This window comes from Gavia stellata, chromosome 2 (genome assembly GCF_030936135.1).
Source record: "Gavia stellata isolate bGavSte3 chromosome 2, bGavSte3.hap2, whole genome shotgun sequence".
Lineage (NCBI taxonomy): Eukaryota > Metazoa > Chordata > Aves > Gaviiformes > Gaviidae > Gavia > Gavia stellata.
The window spans coordinates 86,092,011-86,104,334 of NC_082595.1; the positions used below are offsets into that span (position 1 = coordinate 86,092,011).

General features: G+C 36.6%; 1 protein-coding gene across 1 annotated transcript in view; it reads right to left on the reverse strand.

The window, feature by feature from the left end:
* Positions 1 to 603: 603 nt before the first annotated feature.
* FAM83B (family with sequence similarity 83 member B) overlaps positions 604 to 12,324 on the reverse strand; it is a 41,479-nt gene continuing 29,758 nt past the window's right edge. The window contains exons 3-4 of the mRNA XM_009808711.2: positions 5,106 to 5,230; positions 604 to 2,962 (exon numbers count right to left, since the gene is read on the reverse strand). Of these exons, the coding sequence (XP_009807013.2) occupies positions 604 to 2,962; positions 5,106 to 5,230 (2,484 nt within the window). The remainder of the gene's footprint in view (positions 2,963 to 5,105; positions 5,231 to 12,324) is intronic.

Here is a 12,324-nt window from a genome sequence, read left to right on the forward strand (position 1 = left end):
TCAGAAAAATATCATATTACATGGAAAATTCAATAAAGTAAGATAGGTCCATCTGCTGCCCAAACAGTTCAATAGATGGTATGGGGTAAATTATTAACAAGATGAAGCCTAAGAGAGGTTTTGAAAAATTAGTTTAAAGATAAGTAACATGCAATGCATTAACATTTGTGTTTATCATTTGAAAGTGTACATAAATGCTGAAAAAATGCAAGCCACTATTCCTAGTGCTATCCTACTTTTAAAGGGCAAATCTTTGGAAACAGTACTATTTGAAGTTTAAAAACATCCTCCATCTTTTTCCCCCCCACTTAATCTTACAATATGCTAGTACATAGTTTCTTCACAAGGAAAATGTATAAAATTAATCTTACAATATAGACATTATAAACAACCCTTGAGACATCTTCTGGACACAGAATTTCTGTAAAGACTTAAGTGTAACAATTCTAGGATAATTATGTAAAAATATGTACATTCATTCCAATGTCCTAGACCCAAGAAGAAACCCAAGTAAGCTCTACAAAAGTTGCCTGTCAGTCTTGTCCAGTTAAGATTATGTCCAGCTTTGCTACTCTTGCTGTATGTCAACATAATCAAAAAGTTTTACTTGGTTTTATGTAGGAAGTTCCCAAACTTTTGCATAAATCCTCTCAGCTTGTTTTCATTAGGCTGCAATGGATGATAAGCAGTTGAATTGTAGCTGACCATGTGATTACTCCTGCCGTAATTATTCCCTAAGGTCTTGCTTTTGATATCTGAGAGATGTGAACTGCTGTTGGGTGCATTGCCTGCAGGTTGGCTAGCATTTTCCATCTTGCAGAATGGCTCAAAGCGGCTATAAACCCGCCTTTCACTCAAACGAGATCTTAGCTCCTCTTGGCGTTTTGAGCTTGCCAGCTGTGGTGTCATTGAACTTGCCCTTTGAAGAGCAGAAACAGGGGCACTTTCAGGAGTAGTATTTGTGGTGATTTCCTTTATGTCTTGATACTGAATCTGTTCTGTATTAAATCTTGGGGTAGATGCATCTCCTGCAGTTTCTATGAATTTACTTTCAAGGGGGCACAAGAGAGGACACTTTTTATTGCTTTCATCAGATGGAGGTTTTTGAGGTTTTGGTGACTTCGGAGACTTTGGAGACTTTGTTGGGCTCCCGGTGACATCTTCTTTACTTCTGTTCAAGCTACCTTGAGAATTTGATGATGTGTTTCTCCTTCTCCTTGGGGAAGAATCTGTCTTATTCTCAGAAATCTTTGGTTTTTGATTCTCTTCTTCAGATACCAATGTGTCAGAACTACTACACATTCTGTAAAAGGCAGGACCTTTGCTTTTTGACAAGTTTTCCTTCTTGTCTGGTGTGAGATTAAGAAGCGACCGCAATTTCTGGGATCCTTTCTTTAGAAAACTTGGGGAATTCTTACTTTCTTTCTTGGATGTGCAATCCTTACAAGACTCCTCTTTGCTAGCTTCAGTGAGAGCAGCCATAGAGATTGCCTTGCTAGCAGTTGGGCTCTTTAGCTCTCCTTTGAGGTTCTTTTCCTCCTGTGGCAAGTGGTTGGTCACACTGTGCAAACTTTTAGAGCCCTTCAGCGTGTCTTCTGGAAGTTTTGGACTAACTGGCTGCTTAAGTCTATGCCTAGTCAATGTGCTGTAAACGTAACTGGATGCATGTTTGTTGGCACCAGGGTCTAATATGGACTTTGAATTAAACATGGGAAAACTTCTCCTTTTTAGCATATTTTCATTTTGAAGGTTCTTCAAATTTTCTGCATGTTTGTCTGCACGCAGTGTTGTGTACAAATAGAGAGATGAGTCGCCTGTTGCATTCGAATTTACACTAGGTTTTGTGCTGTCTGCAATATGAATTCTGTGGTTTTTTGGTGCATCTGATTTAAGTGGGATGTTTGTGCTAAGCTCTTCTAAAATATTATCTGTTCCACTTTCGACACTTGGAGCATGATTAGATGTCCCTTTAGGTGTTGCACTTCCCTCTGACCCAATTATAGTTGAATTTGAAGAACTTGCACAGCTGCTTACTTCCTGCTGTTCAGGTAAAGTTGGCTGAAACACCAATGATGATCGTAAGCGAGAATGAGAATAGAGCGCATGAGCTTTAATATTTTCAGCTGCATCATAGCCATCATATCTGTCACCCAAGGCCGACCCACTAGACTCTACTGGACAATCTGATTGATCATTCAAATATGACTTGATTCGCCAGTTACGTAGGAATGATTTTGTTGTGTGTTCGAGGGTCGGCATCCTTTGCTGCAGATGGCGGATATGATTATCTGTCCCATTAAAAGACCTCCGTACAATTGAATTTCTTTCTGCAAGATTTACCTTTGGTCGTGAAAACTGATCGGCAAAACTTTGCTGGGGTGTACTGTAGTTATTTGCATATCCTCCTCGTAAGGAAGAAACAATACTAAGGCTATCAGATGGCATTTTCCAAGTATTTGATGGATTGTTGGCTCTATTAATTGCTCTGTTGAGCAATAGGTAAGGCGTCCTTTCCGGCTTCTCCCCAGCATAACTATGTCTCTTCCAGTGCTCATTTTTTTCACTAGGTTGATACTGCTGGATTGGATTTTGCATATTAAAACCTGGATGAAATGGTTGTTTATTATAGGCTTGATTTCTCAAGCCATATTTATCTATTTCATTTACTGCATATCTTCCACGAGTTTTCCAACAAACAGGATCTATCTTGTGAACCTTGTCTTGCCTACCAAAAAGGTTTCTTTGGCTAGAAACTGAAGCCAAAGACGACACTGAGTGTTGGTATGTATCATTATCCCAGAGTGTCCTGCGACTGTTTACCCTCACTAATTCTGGGGCAAATGAACTAGGAACAGAAGAACGGGCGTACAGTGTCCTGAACTCTTCATCAAAGGATTCGACCAGCTGTCCTGTGATAACTTGAACCATACTGAGGTTGGTTTTTTCAAATGACCACATAAAGCTGAAAGAAGAACAAATGACCATTAGAAACAGTTCTTTAGAACTAAAGTATTCTTTCTTCAAGGTCCTTCTTGCTAAGAAGGCTTTCACACAAACCTGGGGTTTGTACCAATACTTTCTAAATAAATAAATAAATAAATTGTGGGCATGATTCATGTAATTTGGATTTGGAAGGTCTAATCCAATACGAGTTGAACTCAGCTGGAGACTTTCCACTGCTTTCAGTGGGAGCAGGAATGAGTCTATAACTGCTTAATTGCCTTTATAAAAAGTGGATATTGCAAAAAAGTATTCACAAATGTAGAACAGTGGAGTACAAATACCTAATGGAGCAAAATTACCTCTACAAAGACTAAGCCAGGATTGACTAGATGCACTGTATTTACTCCTGAGTCACAGAATGTTAATGTGTGGTTATGTTGTGACAAAAATATATTTGAAATAATATGCAGAACTGCTTTAACAGTTCTGAATGTACTTCACTCTAAACACATTTTCAAAAAGATGCACCTCAGAATTGTTAAAAAGTTTACATTGTCTACTATGCACACCAGATTGGATAAGAACATTTCTTTTAATTGCAGCAATGATACTCTGATGAAGGAAATTTTCCTCTTTTCTATTGTACTCAGAAAGGCTGAACACATGCTCAAAACTAAGTAGCTGTAGCTACTTTACATCTACAAAATACATTAGCATATACATTAAGCATGTTTCTGCAAGCCTAATATCATGGTGTTGAAAGCATGCAATTTGTAGATTACAACAAAGAAAAAATCTGTTTTGCAATCCTACTTTCATGAAAAAAAGTGAAAAAACTAAATTAAATCAATGAACTTGTTTTATTTGCATTTGTCTTCTGGATGTTAGAAAATACATTTGTTGTATTCACGTAAATAGCTTGCTCATTTCATTTTATTTGTTTTGTTAGTTTTGTATTTTTCAGGAAATAATAGTGTGCTGAGATTAAATCAAATCATGCTGCATATTTTTTTTCTATTAATTTTCACAATTAAGAATAACATATTTCGTAATATTTGAAAAAACCCTAAACTTTAACTTGAGTTCAGAGAGCAAGAATTCAGGAAGTCTCATCTTCCCTGTTATAAATCACTAGATTCTTTTACAAAGCAAGCTTAATTTCTATAGAAATTGATGACTCCAGCCCCTGTGGTGCTAGGTCTTAAAGCAGTGTTATTTTTCAAAATGAAGTCAGAAAAACTCACATTCTCACAGACTCTAACACTGTGTGTACATGTCAAAGCAGGCAGACTCTCCCTGGACTCTCTTACACTGATTCACTTATGAACTTGTCACTTACCTCACTACCATTTATATACATCAGTCTGAATTTGGGGCTGGCCAAGTCTCAGAGGAAATAAAAAGCCAGATTTTTGAGAGCTTACAGTGGTGGAAATCTATGAAAGTCAGTGGCTGTGGATCTGGCACCCAGGCACTACAGTGGCAGAAACTAATTCAGTAGGCCAAAGAAGAGAAGTGTAGCATGAAAAGAAGGAAAATATTTAATAATGTGTGAGATAAAACTGCCCCTGCTTTAACCTAGGTTTTTTTCCAACTCTGCAAAGCTGTAAGTTCTTCCAGCCTATGCTTTACACACATACACTGGAAATAAAACGGAAAGTCAAATAAAGAAACTTAGCCAAATATAAAGAGAGACTATGTCAACTTAACTTGGGCAATTCTGAATTTGACCATGATACACTACAGAGTGCCATAGAATAGGTCTGTAATGTTAGCTTTAGAAGATTATTATGAGGAGGAACTACCCAAAAGAGCTTATGAAATAATTTTGGCAGCCTTTTCTGGAGTGAATGTTAAACAAGAATAATTCAGACAATATAAGATAAATCAGGATTCTTCTCTCTTTTTAGCAAGTCTCCAGCTGTAGCAAAAGCTATATCCTTTCTTATTTGTGAAAAAATAACAGGATCTCAAAATTTGGCTCTGTGTTAGGCTAGTTAGCAATAAGTATCTATGGTAACTTGTTAAATTACAGAAAAGTTCATCAAATTTGCCCATGAGTTCCCTGGAAGAATTTTCAGAAATAGAAAAAAACCAAATTTGCAATAGGAGAGGTACTGAGATGACAGGTTTTCTACAGACACCTCAGTGACTGATCTTACCTGTAAGAACCATATATGACTTTCTTACAGTCAACAAGAATAAATTTTTGTTCCATTTTTCCATGGAATTTTGCTCCTGTTTTAGAATAGTAATCTTGTCCTTTCACTGTCCGCACTCTCATGTTCTAAAAAAGACAATTGAAATACTTTAGTCGGTATACTATATTCCATATTTAGCATCCAGGGGTTTAAAAGTCAGAGGTACAGTAGGAGAAGAGTCATATTATTGCATATTAATAAACTCTGCAGGGAAGTAAACTCTGATCAAACTTATCCCCTAGGGGCCCAAAATGGCAAGTTATTGCTTTGTCTTCAAGACTGTTGAGATTCCCCAGGCCACAGAAAATGAAATTATGCTTTTCCATAGCTACCACTCTCAGAAAGGAGATTCTGGCACAAGAAGTCTTCGACAAGAGAAACAGGATTTGCACTGTAAAAACCCCCCTCTTTTCATCATCTGATGTACAATATTTAGAAGATTTCCAAACATCTGAGCTAATCAGAGACAACATCTAAAGAGCCAGATCACTTTTCTTTTAATTGAACACGGCTGCTGTATCTACAAACACAGATACCCCCCTATGAAATGATCTATTGAATGATACCACCTGACACCAGAATCCCTTGCAGTTTTACCACCAGTAAGATTTCTCAATCAGCTTTGTACCATGGGATCAATCACATTTCTAAATTCAGAGCTGTTATCACAACATGCATAGGTAGCACAAACTCTACACAGCAGTTAAGTTTGAATTCTATTAAGAAACTTTATGTTTTACTCATGCGAACTCAGTAAATTGCACTTGGGAAATTTTCCATGTTGGATCTCAAAAATGTGGTCAATTTTTCTCCCAGACTGTGGTTGAAATTCATTCAGCTAAGCCAGTGTCTTTTTTTTCCCCCTCTACTGTCACTTGTTTTTTTAAGCTCCTAGAAATAAAAAATTCAAAAGTGTTACAACACCTTCTGGACTGTACTAATAATAATTTTCAAAAAGTTATTACATGGATGTAGAAAAAATATAAAAGCATTTACGATAAAGGTGCTTATTTATAGAAAAAATAAAACATATATTCAATGCAAACCAATGTACAGCATCTACCTCACGTGGCTGTAAGTTACAAAACGCTTCACAAGACATAAAAATAGCTTGGAACATAGCTGGGAATGATTACAATATTTACTGTAGTTTCTAGCCCTGCAATATTTGTTCTAGCAATGCTAATTTGTGGTAATTTACAAGTATTCCAGGGGGAGTGAAATCTGTAGTTTAGCATTGGCAGTAAGAAAACAGAATCTATATGATTATTACATAGACTGTATATATGGAAATAGTGGAATATAAGACTTGTGAATACAGAGGAATGTCTTGCTTCACGGGACTGCTACAAGGACAGGTTGAAAATCACAGCAGATGTCCTCTGTAAAGGCCAGGTACAGATTGATTAGGGCTGCTCATGAAGCAAAATGGGTAAGATTGTGTACAGGGTAAACTCAGGGTAAATTCAGCAAAATCAGGGGGATAAAATGAATAGAATAGAATAGAATAGAATAGAATAGAATAGAATAGAATAGAATAGAATAGAATAGAATATTTCAGTTGGAAAGGACCTATACTGATCATCTAGTTCAACTGCCTGACCACTTCAGAGCTGACCAAAAGTTAAAGCATGTCATTAAGGGCATTGTCCAAATGTCTCTTAAACACTGGCAGGCTTGGGGCATTGACCACCTCTCTAGGAATCCTGTTCCAGTGTTTGACCATCCTCTCAGTAAAGAAATGCTTCCTAATGTCCAGTCTAAACCTCCCCGGCACAGCTTTGAACTATTCCCACGCGTCCTGTCACTGGATACCAGGGAGAAGAGATCAGCACGTCCCTCTCCACTTCCCCTCCTCAGGAACCTGTAGAGATGTTTAAACTTACAAAAGTGTTTAAGATTCCAGTCTAGTATGACTGAGTTTGCAACACAGTTACATAAACCTTTATAGCTTATGGGAGCACTTACACATTTACCTAAAACATATGAAGTTCTAATAGATAGAGGTTGTAGGAGTTTTAATGATACTGTCTACTACAATCCAGTGAACTTTATCTTTCCAAACAGAAAATTCAAAAACTTAGGAAAAAATCTCCATGAAATAAAAGCACATTTCGAAATAACACATGCTTGCTAAATCAGTATATATTTCACTGTTGGTATCTTGAAACTTTTATCAAAAGAAAAATCAAATCAAAGAAGCAAGAGTTACACTTAAAAGCTGCTGAGTTTGCAAATTATGGTTTAACTCAAGCTATCCAAGTTCTTTAAATTTTATTTATTTATTAGGTGAGTTATTACTTAGCATTTTTGTCAACCTGTGTTTGAACAAAAATGCAAATTCGTTAAAATGTACAAAGACAGCATTTAAAAACTACTTTTGTTTGTGACCTAAATGTCTTGCAAGTGTGCTAGAAACATAAACCACAAAGTTTATCTCTTAATTAGATAAATAAAAGAAGTATTATCTATAAGTGCTGTAAACTTTTAAAAGGTAAAAATTTAAAAGTGAAAATACAGGTGGCTGCTTAGGTCTATTTTCAGAAACAGCTAAAAAGAATCAGTAACAATAAGAACCAATTTGCATTATTGAATGGGAGATTAACATAATTTTGCATCTCTACCTGCTAATCATTTTTGACAATCTAGCATTGTGTCTTTCAAGTTTTCTGCACTTCTATTAGAAGTTTTCTTATCAATGAAAGTCAATTTTCCGGCTTTTCCAGTGTGGATTTGTTGAACTTTGAACACAACAGTCCCACTGAAAAAAATTAACTCTTTCTCCAGCGGCTACTCAAGCTTTAAGCAAAAGTAATTAAATAAAAAGCTTTTAAAGCTTTTATTTGAAAGTTAAATGGAGTGGAAAAAGTAATTCCTGAAAAAGAAAAAAAGAAAATACTGGAATTTACCCATTCTAAAGATTATCACAATAGTAAACCCTTATTTACTATAAAATAAAATTTTGTTAATTAGTAATTAAATTTGCATTTAATCCAATGACTGTTTCACCCAATTCTATATACCATGTAATTATATTTGTATGTCAGATTTATATTTAACCATATTAAATTATATTTATGTCATTGTAATTTGAAAAAGGTAATTTGAGAAGCAGCTTAGCTTACACATTTTCAAATAACCATAACAAGCAATGCTGGCCTAAAGACATGCCAGTTGAACACATCAAATCTTACTGAGATAAGGCCTGATCGGTATTGGATAGGGTATCACTTGGGAATCTGGAATGCTGGAGGCACAAGCAAGGCTAATGGCTTGCAAATTACCATTCTATATAAAAAACCCTTTGCCTTAGGTACTCCTAAGTTGAAATATAACTTCAAGTAGGCATACCTAAAAAAAGAATAAAATTTAGATTAAATTGCTGTTTTTAAAAAAAATCATAGTCACTGCTTCCTCTGTTCTCCTTTTTCTTTTCCTTCTCTTCAGTATTCCTCCTGCAGCTTTTTTATGCTGCTTCCTTAATTCTGCCAACTCTTTCCCTGTCTTGGTAGGTCATCCACTGAAAGATGGCAACATGACAGCATTACAAATGTCATACTCACCTTTCTCACATAACACTTCCTTTTCCTCCACAGTTCATCTGGCATTCCTCACCTATTTCAAACCCTCTAATTAGGTGCCAGGGATGCATACTTTGAATAGTTGCCCAAATACAGACAATATTTGAGGATATATAATAACAATGCGTTCCACTTAGGATTAGAAGCAGTAAATATGTACATACTGAACTGCAAGCCCTATTGGGTATGAACAGTTGGGCTTCACCTTCCTACTTGGTTTCATTCTCAGGCTACAGGACTCCCCTGCTAACAGCGCTAGCAGTAGCATGTCACTGATCACTGCAGAAGTGTTATACATCATTGTGGGTAAAGCAGTAATTCCTTTATGAATCATGAGAGGAAAATCATGGGCAAACCATAAACCACACATCATGAAGGATCCCAGCTAGCCTGATGGGACAGACAAAAGTATGTAAGATTGGTGATAGCGAGTCAAACAGAATGTCTGTCTGGTCCTGTAACCTGGTTTTGTCAGTGACTGCTAGTAGATGCATACGGAAGAATAATTTAATCAAGGACTTGATGTTTTAGGTTTTTGAAGCTAGACACAGGATCTTCTCCCTCCTCCAAGAGCAGGGTGTAGGACACTTAGAGACATTTAAAACATCCAGTGGCTGCAGTGTAAGGATGATCATCAGAGCTATGCAGTTAAATGACACCCAAATGATGAATGGGAAACAAGTTCTAACCTCTTTTTATATATGACTGCACCACTATCTTCCCAGAGAGAGAGCCACATAAGAATGATTTAAAATTTTGAAGTATAATTCAACATTACACATTTATCTTCATCAGTAAAAACCCTCCAACGTGATACTTAAGTACAATGAATATACTGGTCTCAAACATTTCATTTCAGCACTTTTTATTTGTAGAGTCTGTTTTTATCGGTGTTCAATTACTCACCCTGAACTGCTGTCAAGAAAATGCACAGAGAAAAAAATGAATGTCTACCTAATTCTTAGCCTAACAGTTTTAAAGGAGAAAAAGCCATATTTCTCATATTGTTCATCACTACCAATATTATTTATTATCCTGGGCCTCTCTTCTTATTAAGACATAGTAGTTGGTGTACAAATGCTAAGTAGTTTTCAAGTTCACATCTATTCTGACCTCAAATCTTATTCAATGACCACTGAAGACAAAATCTCAGTGATTTCACTGGAGTCTGGAGTCCCTTAGCACAGAAGTTTGCTCACAGATACAACATTGTGCTGTGCACATCTATTTAATAACTAAAGTTGGCTTAGACTTGGAAGTATTTCTGATGATTTTTGTAACACTGGTGAGAAATAACAGGCAGCAATCAGGTCTCATGAGCAGCTCCTACTATGTATTTAAGCATGCATATCTGGGTGTAGACTTCACAAAAGGAAAGTAAAATCAATTCATTAGTGGTTCTATTTTCTCATTCCTGCAATTCATTAAAAATGCTGAGAGGAGTATCAGGCGATAAACAAACAATTCCTGCCAGATTGCTTTCAATATCCTCCTGGAGCAAGATGATTCTTCATTATTGCCAGAGAAGTAAAAATAGGTTTCTGCAGTGCACGGAGTCTCTGCCACATGCCTCACCTCATATCAAATAAAACATGAAGATCTGGCATCAGCTGAGGAGCCCGATTGACTTCTTAGGCATTAAACAACATTGCCTACACTAGTTCATTGTTTCTAATCCAAAATTAAGTTACTGCATTGAGCATTTTGGTGGTTCTGGGGATTGTTGTCTCAGTGCTGCATTTTGCAGTGCAAATATATTTCATAGTTTGCTGCAGCACCTGTCAGTAGCAGAAAAAAAGCATCTCAAAAAATTTAGCTATTAGTTTTTGAAAAATCACCTGAAAAAAGTCAGAATCTGTAATGACTCTTCATCTTTCTATGCAAAGTTTATCAAAAGAAGCTTAGATAAAGATGAGAAAAAAAGAGATACACATTAATTAATGGGGAAAAATGTAGGACAGTCAGGAAACAGATAAATGAAAGTGGGGAAAGAAAAATGGGAAAGTATAAAAAAGGAATTGTTTATTTGAGTTGAGTTCCACTGGTGATGTTAAGGTGAACATTAAGTAAAAATCAACCGACAAGAAGAAATGCTGTAGGGAAGACTGAAAAAGCTCCTAGTAAACCCCTGATTTCATATTCTCCTACAGAATCCACATAATAATCACAGAATATATAGTCACTCCATTTTTCCAGTTATGTCTTTCAGTAAAGAGGGAAACACGTCCTGATACGCAGTCAGACTACAGATGAGAAAAACTGTCTGCACAGCCATTTAATGTAGATTTTACATACAGACTATTGAATTGTAAATCTGTATTCAAAAATACAGTCTCACTCATCACTGCATCTCATTTTTTACTGATCCAAAGGAAGAGAAAAAGAGCCAGAGAAGGCATTGAGTCAGAAAAGCTTTACAGAAACTCCTCATCATGAGCGCATGGCATGAGGAGCGTCTGCCATACTCCTGCAAGACTGAACCAAATCATGCCAGAGAATAACAAGACCAGTGCTGCTGGTTCTACATTCTGAGGAAAAGAAACAGATCCATACATCTCTGTCCTCTTCCTGCTTTTGCTGAAGGGGAGGACCAAAAGCCAAGAGCGCAAGAAGTTAAAGATGGTTCATTTTTCATGAACCTTGAGGTGATGGGAAAAAGAGAAAGGGAGAAAACTTCTCCAAAGTACTGACTGTTCTTTCATAGTCACCAGCTGTTTCTCTTCATCCTCAAGAAAGGCACAGGAGCATTACTGTGCGAGTAGTAAGCTTCTATTCCCAGAACAACAGTCACTGGGAGTAGCACTTGGATGAGAAGACCATTAATTTGAACAGCTTTATTACAAGCTAAACTGGAAACCCAGCACACAACTCTCTTTGGAATGTGTTTTTCATTTTCTGATAAACCTTGAAGTATTCTAAGTAAACCTTGCAGAGTAAAGATGTATTTTATTTTTCCCATTGTTACGAAACAGAAACATATAACACATAATGTCACTGAAGAGGCCAAGTCCAAACCTCTCCAATCCACACTAATCCATACAAAATCCACTCTAATGTACGTACACGAATTCTTTCAACCACAGTATAAGTGCCTGTAGGTCTATAAAAGCATATTAAAAAGACAACCTCAAACCCACCCAAAAGAAGTTAAGCTTTTGAAATAGCTGTAGATACACATTGCATAGAATTAATTTGAAAAGGCATAGTATGGCATTTTTTGAGAGATCACTGGAAATGCACGCTCCTAATTTCTTCTATTTTGGGAGGATAAAGCTCATGCCATAAAAAGACATACACCATTTCTGGCAAACTCTGTGGCATAACTAACCCAAGTAATCAGCAAATGGTGGTATCTCAAGTTCCAGAGTATGGAAAATATTGCCAATCATGACCAGTGTTTACAGTTCCACAACATATTTTTAATGTCTTCTTTCCAAAAGTTCCCATAGGTCTGTGTATTAGGCCACCAGAGGGCAATGCCACACACTCATACACAAGAAACAAGCACGGAAAGTGGTGTGGGAATACTTTTAAGGACCTAAGTCAACACTCCAGAGCAAAAACTGGTATAAAATACAGGTTTGCTCCAAAATTTTAAC